Source organism: Stegodyphus dumicola, chromosome 9 (genome assembly GCF_044657685.1).
Source record: "Stegodyphus dumicola isolate Sdum_Otavi_A_Nest chromosome 9, ASM4465768v1".
Lineage (NCBI taxonomy): Eukaryota > Metazoa > Arthropoda > Arachnida > Araneae > Eresidae > Stegodyphus > Stegodyphus dumicola.
The window spans coordinates 10,403,243-10,415,866 of record NC_140776.1 but is presented as its reverse complement, the minus strand read 5'-3'; the positions used below and the strand labels follow the sequence as shown (position 1 = coordinate 10,415,866).

The 12,624-nt window shown below is 33.0% G+C and overlaps 1 protein-coding gene across 2 annotated transcripts in view; it reads right to left on the bottom strand.

The window, feature by feature from the left end:
• Window positions 1–12,624, bottom strand: part of stck (LIM zinc finger domain containing stck) — a 48,590-nt gene that overhangs the window by 30,847 nt on the left and 5,119 nt on the right. The window contains exons 1-3 of one of the 2 annotated variants that reach the window (XM_035367888.2): window positions 4,433–4,596; window positions 2,282–2,395; window positions 1,514–1,559 (exon numbers count right to left, since the gene is read on the bottom strand). In XM_035367888.2, the coding sequence (XP_035223779.1) occupies window positions 1,514–1,559; window positions 2,282–2,395; window positions 4,433–4,581 (309 nt within the window). In that variant the 5' untranslated portion in view covers window positions 4,582–4,596. Of the gene's footprint in view, window positions 1–1,513; window positions 1,560–2,281; window positions 2,396–4,432; window positions 4,597–12,624 lie in introns of those variants that run through there. The other variant, XM_035367889.2, reaches the window with a different exon arrangement.

The window sequence follows — 12,624 nt, the reverse complement described above, 5'->3', positions numbered from 1 at the left end:
GAAGGACGCCAAAACGTGGCAGACATGCTGCGGCCAGGTCGTCCTAATGTCAGCAATGCAGACATGCAAGCTGTTGCCGCTTTAATGGACAGTGATTGCCGCCAAACGATTCGTCAGCTTGCCGGACAAACAGGATTAGCCCATACGACTGTGCTACACATTCTGAACAAACGCCTGTCCACGAGAAAAATTGCTTCACGATGGGTTCCACATCAATTGCAGAAATGGCTACGATACGATGCTGCCTGAATCCACCTGGAGCGCTATGAGCACGAAGGAGATGCTTTTTTATGCCGTATCATTACGTTGGATGAGACTTGGGCCCGATCGTACCAGCCAGAACTGAAACGCTAATCAAACGAATGGCGTCATAATGGGTCACCACGACGTTCGAAATTTCGTCAGAACCCCAGCAATGTGAAAGTTATGGTGATTCTTGTGTACGACTGTGATGGTGTCATCCTAACACATACTGTTCCCCCACAGCAGACCGTCACTGCGCAGTATTACTGCTCATTTTTAGAGCACAATCTCCAACCAGCTTTGAGAAAAAAACGGCGACACTTTCTGCAGAGCTCTCCTCTCATTTTGCATGACAATGCTCGGCCGCATGCAACGCAAGCTGTGACTGATTTGTTCAAGTGATGGGGCTGGGAAGTGCTTTACCATCCACCATACTCCCCAGATCTAAGCCCTCGTGACTATGACTTAGTTCCTAAGATGAAGGAACCACTTCGTGGCACTCGCTTCCAAACTGTTCCTGAGATTCTTGCGGCAGTAGACCGGTCCATCCAAACTATCAACAAAACAGGTGCTGCTACAGGTATTCTGCGACTTCCACATCGTTGGAAACGGGTTGTACACAGTGCTGGCGACTATATTGAAGGACTGTAAAACATGGTGACATGAATCACTTTTGTATTCCTTGTAAATAAATAGTTGCCACTATTAAAGTTACAACCCTCGTATATTCTTGGATGCATTTACACAGCTTAGCCAGCTGGAGAATTAACTATAAAAAGTTTCACACTTTTACATGAAAATTTAGATCTTGACTGAATTTAGTGATTTAGATAACTGTTTAAAGTGTATTTTGAATCAAAAGTTCAAACTTTTTATCAATATTTATTGAGCAAATATAAAATATAAGCTACTGATTTCGATAGTCACCAATAGTTATTTGTTAAAAAATTTGTTAAATGGCCTAATGAAAATATTAATTATATCTTTGTGAATTTTTAATATAGGAGCACTTTTTTTATTTAATGTCTTAAAGCATATTGGATTTTTAATTATTATTATTTTAACAGGGACCATATAAACAGATGCTTATGCATTCCTTCTATTCACACCTGTGAAACAATTTTCATAAAGTTCTTTTCCTTGCTTTGAGAAATTTTTTATTAGGGGTAATGGCTAAAATCAATACTTAAAGACTATAGCCACTTTTTCAAACACCCTGTATATATTTCATATTAACAAATGAAAAAAAAAGACTTCATAATTAACATACTTCATAAAAGATTCCTTCTGGAAAAGGTCTGAAGCATTGACAACATCTACAAAGAAGAAAAACAATAAAATAGTTTTGAAATATTAATTTGTAAAATGTTGCAAACTTCTAAATGAATTTATTAAATTAATTAGCATTATACACTTACAAGAAATTACTATAAGGAACAATTTAAAATATGAAATGGAAAAGGAAGTAACCAAAAATAAAATAGTTTGCATTCAAAATCGTAAAAAACAACCTTATATTTAGCGTAGGTATAATGAAACACTCAATCGATTTCGAGGGCAGCTAAAGGTCCCTCCTCATCAGGAGAAAGAAATACATAGAAAGAAGAAAATAGGAATCACAGAAACACGTGGTGCTTATCAGCACTGCACGTGGTTATAACTCGATTTTTAATCAGAGTTGCACTGGCCGCCTACTTTTACTGAGCCAGGCTGTCTGATCAAGCATAAAGAAATATTAGCGAAGTTAAAATAGGGAGCGAGGGGCAAATGCACATTACGCTCAAAATCTGAACTTCAAATAATGGAATTCCATTATTTGAAGTTCAGATTGGTTGTTTTTTACGATTTTGATTGTCACATTAGCGTGTTTCTCTTCTAGTCTAGTTTGCATTCTAAAATTTAAGAGGAAGGGTAACAGGAATTAAGTTTAAAGCACTTAACAATATTTCTTAAATCAATCAACTAATAGCCATGAATAAACAGGAAAAATATAAAAACTGAAATGCATAAGAAAATAAAAAATTAGTGAATGTCTTACACAAAACATTGTTGATGCCAAACTTCTCCATGGGAGTTGACTATTTTTTCATGTGGAGCAAATCCTTCTCCACACTTACAGCAAAACATAACACCCAATGACATGATGATTGCTCTAAAATTCAAATAATAAAATTACAGAGACTTTTTTAACAAATTAAAATTTCTTAGTTTTAGTATTATTCTCATTAATATTGATTACAGATGCAACAGACGTTCCATTTCAAATTTACTTCTCTAGTATACTGTTAATATTTTACTCTTCTTTAAATGAATTTATTTAATATTAACGATTACTTCCATAAATATAAGTATACTTATCAGATTGCCTATACGGATTTAAAAATTTATTCTATAGCATATCAAAATATTCTAATGATCTTATAATATGTTACATATTTATAAGAAAGTTAAATTATTAACTTTGGGTATGCATAACTAAAATAGAATGAAGAACATATATGTTTCGTCTATAACAGCTTCACAGTATAATTAATAACAATTAATTGCACATTTTAAATTTTACCAAATTCTAATGCCATCTCCAAACTGCCAAATGATTAAGGTAATTATTTACAATATCAGAGATAGCAATTACATTCCACGCTAGAACTACATAAAGTTACTAAAAAAATTTTTTTTTTTTTTTTTTTTATAATTTTATGAAACATGTGAATGGTGTTTCTGTTTATCAGTCTCACAGTCACATCTTTATAAGCAAATTAGGCATGGTATTTAAATTTTTCATTACTGAGAATTAAATGATTGTTAAAGTGTAAACAGCTGAGCAATTCTCAAATATAACTGCTAAATATTACAGTTCACTTAAATTGTTTATTTTCAAGTTCTGAATCATAAATCTATAAATAAAATATGGACATTAATAACAATGGAATGGAAATATGGAATAAAATATGGAAAGTTCCAAGAAAACCTTTCCATAGCTCACCTGATACAGTGTGCACCAACATAATTTAAAACTAACTAAAAGTAGCTATCAATTATGTAATCATTATACAATATGACTAATAAAAATTACCTGTATATTCTATATTTAAAAGTCACAGATGCACTGAAGTCTAATATTCCCAAAGATATACACATTCATTCTGACTACACTATACATACATTCGATAAAATTCTGCATAGAGTCATCCAATTAATTCCCATCCTCTCAGAATTCAACTGCTAATATTAAAAGCTGAGAAATACTAATATTTTACATTAAAAATTGATTAAAACCATAAAATAGCTCTCATAAAATGAAATGCATACATATCTATATACACCTTTGTGAACAAAGACCACTATCTAATTTGTACAATTGTTGGTGGTATGATAGTTTAAAAAAAATTTTTGGATCATTCAGAGTCAACATTTTTTTTTTTTTTTTTTTCCTAATTCTTTCCTTGTACTTGAAAAACATGCAGTTAACTTTCATTTTAATTTGCAATGATGATATTCAAACACTTTAAAAACCAAATCACTTGAGTAAATAAGAAATAAAATTAACTATTAAGCAGCGATAAATTGCCTGAAGAAATATTATACTTCAATTTTTAATACTCAATTTGCTGAACTAAATATATTTTAGGAACTAATTTTGTTGAAGGAGTGCAAACCAGTTTAATCTGATCACTGCTTTTTCTCCCTAGTTATGAATTTACAGTTTTTGGTGCAACTGATGCAAAAACTAAAAATATGGTTATTAGCCCTTTTTTTAATGAAGATAAAGAAAAAGACGCATTTTTATAACTTATAGCAGTAATTTTTATGCTGGGAAACAAAATTTGAATAAAATATTGCGACCATATTACAATATATACTATTTTTCAAATTTCATTATTTTTGTATTATGTTAGACTATGTTTCATGCAATATTGCATATCTTTAAATGTATGTTCAAAAATAAATAAATGGTACAATTCAAATGTCCTCCAATCCCTTCTACCAGAAATATGCATGTAGAAATATAGGATAACGATGTAGTAGCATGTGATCGCTAAACTCCCATCTCTCAAAACTAAATTCATTCTGAGGAAAGATGGCAACTTTATTACTTAAAATATTTATAAATGTTTCCAACAATGAAAATTATTTAATTTAACAAATGAGCATTTTTCGATTAATCTATCATTTATCATCCACTCACTCATCTGGAGATAAAGTTGCATTACGAATTTCTGCATAATCGGGATCGCCATCGGATAGTTCTTTTTCGGCAACATTGCTTAATTTTCGTCGCCTATATAGGGGACTTGCCCCTAGAGGTTGCAACTTTAAATTTTGGCTTCCTAACATCGTGAAACGAGTCTCCCTAATGAGAAATCTTAGCAAGATCTAATAAGGCAGCCAACGGTTACAATCATAATCGCCAAATCAAACAAACGATTCTTAAATTATTCGGTTTTAAAGCTCGCAAAGACAACAGCTAAATTTTTTACACATTTGAAAACGATAAATCATTACTAGCGCGAGAAATTTTCCCGTTCAATTAACATATAGAAAATTCACGTGATATGACAGAGAAACTAATTAAAAAAACGTTGCATAACAATTTTGGGGAAGGGAAGGACAGCCTTACTGAGGTAGACATATTCCACGCTTTGTCTAAGATGTCATTACTTCCCAAAAACGTGGAACCATAGTCATTATCGTAAACGTAAAAGGAAAGGGGCTGCGTTAATTTTTAAGTATAGGTCAATAAACCTATTTGTTTTCACTAGCAAGCTTTCAAAAGAGCAATGAACAAAAGAAGACGAATGCCTAGAAAGATTCAATTTAATTCGTATGCCTCTACAGAGTTTGCAAAAATAGGATATGTTAGCCAAACAAGATACCTTCAAAGTAATACAGATAATTTCACATGCGATTAATAAAATATACACAGTATTTAAAAAATCAAACTAGAATAGTGGTTTAATCTTCCATACATTCCTTTCACTTTAATAAAGGCAAATTAACCTAAATTGATGAAACGGAAGTTTCAAGTCACGAATAGCTACTCAGCAATAACCACCACAATGAAAGTACCGCGAGCGTTACTACTTTGGCCAGCCTACATCTGTACTAATTGCTTTTAAGAACTTCTTAGTACATCAAGGGCAAAATATGTAGATGACATTCCAGCATTACTCTCAATTCATAAACCAGCAACATTAACTACGCAGTGAGTTCTTGATTTTGCGAACCTGTACGAAACGCTGAAACAGCCGCTCGTAAACTGGAATGCCATAATTAAACGAAAATATGTAATTTTCCCTACTGTTTATTTGCCAGAGATTCCAATCTTTTTTTTTTTTTTTTTTTTTTTTTTTTTTTTTGTCCATAATTACAATTCTATAGAATTCACGTTGACAAATATCAGGTGATTATTATTACTATTTTAAAAGTGATGAAGTTCTTTCATCTTTGAACATTTTATTCACATATGGTTGGTTGTACAAGGGTGAATCAAATATAACGAGCCTTTTGTTTAAACAAAATCTATTTTATAGGACACATTTACATTTCTCTAAATTATTTTTCTAAATAATCTCCTCTTTTTATGATACATTTTCCCCAACGTTTTGGTAATTTTTTCATTCCGTTCTCATAGAATGAAGTTGAATGGGTATCCAATCAGTTGCGCACGAATATTTCCATTTCATCTATGGACTCAAATCGCTTGTTTCCAAGTGCCTTTTTGAGGTGTCCAAACATGTAAAAATCGCATGTGGATAAGTCTAGTCCAGGCATGGGCATTCGGTCGCGGAACAAAAGTCGTCTTTCAGCTGCCAAACTCGCTCGAAAACACATCCTGAACTAAGCCACCTTACTTTAGTGTAATACAGTACATCAGAGTATTCAGATTGCACGGACTGAAGAAAATCTCGAAATTGGCTGTAAGTCCAAGAGATCGAATAGTATTCTTAAGGTACACGGGTTTCATATTCAATGCAGATTTACACAGAGCATCTTGATAAAGAAAAACAACATTGTTTCCGGGATAGTTTCGATTAAAGAGTTCAAGAAATCCAGAATTTTTTCCTGTCATATTTGGTGCTCTAGCGGTTGTATATTTGTTATAGGCACTTTCAAAGTTAAAAGCCCTTCCTGAAATTCAAGAAAAATATCATAGCTCGTAATTTCCTTTAAAGAACGCAAGAACGGCAGTTCCTCGGTAATTTCAAAGTTCTCATCAACACTTCTTATAATGCTCAAATAATACTAATTGAGCAGTATTATTTATACCAGTGCTTTCATCCATAGGTATGGAGCAAAATTTAAACTGGCCAATCTTTTGACTCTAATTGTGATGTGAGATTTATCGATGTCTTCGATTCTAGAAATCACCGTTTTTCGAGATAAGCTTACAATCTCAAAATTATTTTTCTTGTCTGGACATAAAAATCACACAAACCCATCACTGAGAGCTTTATTATTTTTAGCAATATTGTATTCTACAATGTAACTTGCATGTGTAACTGCTTCATGGATACTGTTTACCTTCTTGAAAAAAATTTTTCGGCCTGATAATTTTTTAGAAAGACTTCCTACATTTTGTTTTCTTTCATATTCGGACATTGCTTCGTAATTGGAATTCTTATGCTTAGATGTGAAATGACGGAAAATGTTACATTCTTTGAAGACTACTACAGCTTCATTGCAGATGCCACACACTGGTTTATCTTTTACAACTGTAAAAAAAAAAAATTCAGGTCCGTTCATCATTAAAAGCACGGCACTCTGAATAAACTTTATGTTTTTTAGTAGCCATTTTGGGGTTGAAATATTTTACGAATAATTCAAAACAAGCACTAGCTACGCTATACTTTTAATAATTTCAGCACTATCCACAATGATGTTGTATGTCTGCAATCTTTCCATACGCAATCAAAATAAATAATATTCGAACTCGCGCCAAAAGAAAAAGCCGCTGCCTGGAGCTTAAAATGCGCAGTCTGCCACATGTGAGGTCTAATTCACCTATATTGAATTCTCATATGTCTGCTCCCCAAGAAAGAGACAACGCTGTTGGCGACAATCTACAGATATAACTAACAAAGAGCTTTCGCTTTTAACACTTTACCGATTAAAAGCTGTCTGTGCTTGCCATTTCCGTCGATTTATGTTTTGTAGAATAAAAATAGAGAAAGTAAAAAGATCATCCGTACTTTGAAAGAAAGGAAGAAAAAAATAATATTTAAACAAAGTAAAAAAGGAGATGGATGTATAATATATAAATATATATTTCTTTAAATTTGCTTCGGACCGGCAAATTAAAATTATATCTGTGGGCCGGATAGAATCATCCGCGGGGCCGGAGTTGGCCCATCTCTGAGCTACGTTATACTTTTAATAATTTTACCACTATTCACAATGATGTGTGCCACAGGTGTCTCTGAATATTTACAAACTGAAAGAATTATAATTATATGCACTTTTCGCCAGCTTATCCACTACGATTATGAATTTACACTCTGCAAGCAATGTTAATCATTTATTTGCATGTCATTGTGAAGCGTCTGTTCTCATGAATTGCTTCATCAACTTTCCTTACCAAATCATCGGTGACAACAGAAGGCCGACCACTCCGAACCTCGGCGTGGACATTTGTTCGACCTGCATTAAATATTCTTACCCACTTTCTCACCATTCCATCACTTATCGCGTATTCACTGTAAACTTCTGTCACTTGACGATAAATTTCGGACGGTTTAACATTCCTCGCGTTCAAAAATTTAATCACGGCACGAATTTCACAGTCAGCGGGAGAACTAATTGTCTTAAACATTTTGAATGTGCACAGAAAACTGAAAACACAACATAGAGCAACCAAAATGGCGACAATTGAAAGCAGTGAACAAGAAAGACTAGTGCGCATGCGCGGAACGCCTACCACAGCGCTGCGACGGCGCTAGAATGGAACGATACTTAGTTTCCGAATACGCTACGTACATAATAGTAAAAAGAAGCCATTTTTTGCTTAACAGGGTGGCATGACTTGGCATGGGGTGGTAAACATACTGCAAAGGGTTTACGGTACACAGTGGTGCTAAAATCAGTTTCATTACGGATTATAAGAATATCAAGGAAGGGGGGAGGGAATTGTTTTATTCAATTTCAAGAGTGAATTGGATGGCTGGATCAATTGAATTCATAATAGATAGAATCTCGGATAAATCCTCTTTATAACCGTCAAAAAGTGCGAAAGTGTCGTCAGCATACCGAATCCAAAGACGAAAAGATAGTTTATCAACTAATTTCATCTCAAAATAGTGCATATAAATGTCGGCAAGTACCGGACTGAGAGGATTACCCGTAGCCAATCCTTCAACTTGACGAAAATATGCATTTTAGAAAACGAAGTGGGTTTGACTTGGAGAAACTTTAGTAAGCGAAACCAACTCATTATTTTCAGTATGTGTGAAGTGAAATTCCCGAAGCCTAGTTTCAAGACAATTTAGTGCTCCTTCAACCGGAACATTAGTAAACAGTGATTTGACATCAAATGAAACCGTAATGGAACGAAGTGGAGAAATATTTTTAAGTTTATCAATGACTTCAACAGAATTAACGTATGGACGTATAGACCGATGCATCTGCAGCATGCCGTGGTGATTCTGCAGGCCACTTCCATCGACATTTTGTGCCAGGTGCAAGACACTGTTTATGTTCCTATATGGACCAGGACCATTAATTGCCAACTGGGAACATGTGGAGGACACGCATGGTATCCATGAAGAAAGCTGCCACTGACCCAACAGCATAGGTGCCTCTGTTTGTGATGGTGTAGGGATAAAGTTATGTGCACTGGAATAGAGCAATAGGGTGATTTTTGACAAGTCACACTTTTGTTCGTGCATTGACAATGCACGCATCTGGAGCCCACATCATGAAGGTCTAATCCAGCTGTAACAGTGGAATACCACACTGCACAACAATGCACTGACATAGTTTGGGCTCCATAGCCTACAACAGCAGATCACCACTAGCCCATACTGTTAACAGCATGATGGCTAAATGATATGTGGATGACATTTCCATCCAGTAACACTACTCTTCATTCAGGATGTATCAAATGGAATTTACCAGTAGGATAATATCAGGCCGCATACACTATGCATCAGCCAACATGCCATGGAAAGTACCCAGACACTTCCTTGGCCAAATACCTATCAAATGGTTCCCTGATTAAAGGTCACTGGACGAAAGTGAATGCAACAAAAGCCCATATTGATAAATGCCCACATGATCAAAAGGACACATCGTTTTTATCACTATAAATTGTAATTATAATAAATGGAGTATTCAGATCTGAATTTTAATGTCTCAAAAATACAATGCTGCTTGCATATTTTATCACTACTTTATTTGTCTATTTTATTATGTAGCAAACAAACTTTCTGCTTCCTGACTGAGTGATTAGATATAATGTTTCGATGATAAATCTGAAAATGTATTTTATTATTTATTTATTTATTTAATTTTGGTATGTGTATGTTAAAATTAAAAATATCACTGCAAAATTCTTCAAATGCTATTTTTAACATTATATGGGCGAGATCAAATAAAATTATGTTTTTATTACTAAAAAGATGGAAGAAATGGTATTTAATCAAAGAACAAAAAAAAAAAAAAAAATTTTTTACAGCTATTTTACGCCTCTTTTATTTCTTGAACTAAAGTAGTGACTTCTTGCACTTGAGTATGCTGACTAAAAGCAGCATTTCCTTTATTTAACTGTTATTATTTGAAATTACATTAGATGCCTACATCAAGAAATGCATAAAAAAATACTTTCGTTTTAAGAGAGATTTTTCTCTCTGCTATTATTATTTCATTTCTCAATGTAGCATTGTAGACAGAGGCTATAAGCTTGTGTGAAAACGCACATTTGCCTGCAGACCCCCAGCATGGAGCACTTGGACTTTAAATTACTAGGTTAAAAAACATAGTGTTTCTTTTTCTTAATCTACGTAAAATAATACTTAACATGTAATAACAGCATAAAATCCATAAAAGAAGTTTCTTTGTAATTCTGCCGAAGACATTCCCAAAAACACTTCCTGTTTATTTGCACAATACATATCTTTCGGTATACAATATGTTTACACTAAAACTGATTTATTAGCTTTATTGACTTGAATGCTGATATGAGATACATTCTTTCAGTTAAGAGTTTTCCAAAATAATTTGAAAACAGTTAGTTATAAGAGTGGAACAGTTTTAAATAGCTTCCATACAGAAAAAACACAAATCAACAAAATATTATGCATTAATCTGTCAAAAAGTTCCATTCATTTATGTTCAAACTTTGCAGTCGATTTAGACAAAGCGCAAGAAGGCTACCTTCTTAAATGGAGGGATGCCTTTATGGAAGACAAGCATATAACTAGTCTGTTGGGTGGTAACAAAACTTTTGTATAGTTATCACTGTTTGTCATTTCATAAGGATTTATTTTATTCTAACCAATTATTTTTAGTTTGACTTTCCTGCCTTCCTGATTTCAGTATTCGGCTTGGCTTTGCTGTGTGCAGCCGATTTAGTGTTAGTTAAGCTAAGCCAGTCATTAGAATTCCTAATTTACTAGTGATTTGTTTCATTCTTATTGCCTGTTAATTTACATAGCCACAAGTGGTGGGGATTTTTTAGTACGAAGTGCGTGCATCTGTTTTAATTTAGTTTAAATAAAAAAGGTTAAACCTTTTTTCTCCAGTATTTATTCTTAAAAACATAGCGAGAATCCGCTACTTCATCTTAGACATAGGGTTAAAGTTGGATGTTACCAAAGAATACCCATAGACTATAATTTCACCACAAATAAGACTTTTATGATAGGCACAGTTACTTTTGAGATATCTGCGATAATCCTCATGTGCTTTTTACATAACATTTTAAGAAGTTTGATTTAAAAAATACTATGTATTACAAACTTGTAACAAACTAATGTTCATCATTCTCAAAAATCGGTTTTCTTGAACCTTTCTAAAAAAAAGTTAATCTTTTCTCAAACCACTTCAAAATTATTTTGGTTATTTGCCTTTCATTACAAATTGAAATCAGGCAGTATCCCTCTCCTATGCTCCTAATGTCCATTGTGAAATTTTAAAATATAAACAATTTGTTCATCCTTAGCCTTTTAGATTCTAGGAGAAAACGTGTGCTGTCTTGTGGTGATTAAAAAAGCGTACTTAGAAATGTAATTAATTTTATAAATACAATCTAACTTTTTCCTTTTAGAATTAACTGAATGAATTGTTTTCCATTTTGTATTTTTAATATGTTTTAATGCATTTCATACACGACCTGCCAAATTTTTCCTCTCAATAACCACTCAGTTTGAAAAACTAAATTCCAGTAAAATTTAATTTAAGTACGCTGATTCACTAAAAGTTTTTGTGCTTCTGCTTCACTAAAAGTTTTTGTGTATGGTAAAGTAAAATGAACTGCTTTTTAAAAAGTGTTTACAGTTAATCGAGTAATAACATTTTTTATTGGATAAAAATTTATTTTTAATGTGCATGATTATTTTTACTATAACACTGAGCTCATGGTTTGTAAGCTTTAATCTTAAATCCTCTTGTTCTTGGGCTAAGAATCTCTTGTAGTTTAAATTATTCGAATATTTAAATTCATTTTCAATCATGCAAATGTTAAAATGAAAAGTATTACTTTTGCATAAATTTTAATATATGTAATAATTTAATTTATTAAAAATATTCCAATAGTTTTACTTTTAAACAATGGTTTTGCTTTGATATACCAGGCATTTTTAATTAGTTCACACTATCCAATCGTGAACGAGCATATTTTCCCACTCTGCAATTCTACTGCTGAAATAATGAATTATCCCTTTAAAATGTTAAGAAATATTATCAAATTATCTTCAGAAATCCTTTCATTTTTCAGTTATTGAAATTTTTTAATAGCTTCAGTTACAAGTAAAATTTCAGATATTGTTATTTTCTAGTACACAAAAATGTCTGAAATCCTCTTTAATTTATTTCTCACCAACCACTCCTCGAGTTCCATGCATCAGTTAGCTCCACTATAGTCATTGAGTATTAAGTGTGAAAGGCTCTTAAGGGCTCTCCTGTCCTTCTCTCCCCTCTGAGGGACTTTCTTTGAGACCCTAGGTTCAAAAGGGGATAAAGCAATTAAGCAAGGCTGTCCTTTCTTTAAATTGCTTTTTCATCAGCTGGGGGAAAATGAAACAGAATGCAAATGGTTCCCTGACTGAATAGCCAGCAGCCAGTTAGACAAAAACCAACTTAATGCTCATTTTCAGGAAATCCAATATAGTTATTAGTATGATTTTCTGAAAAATTTTACAAATAATAATTATGATGATTAAATAC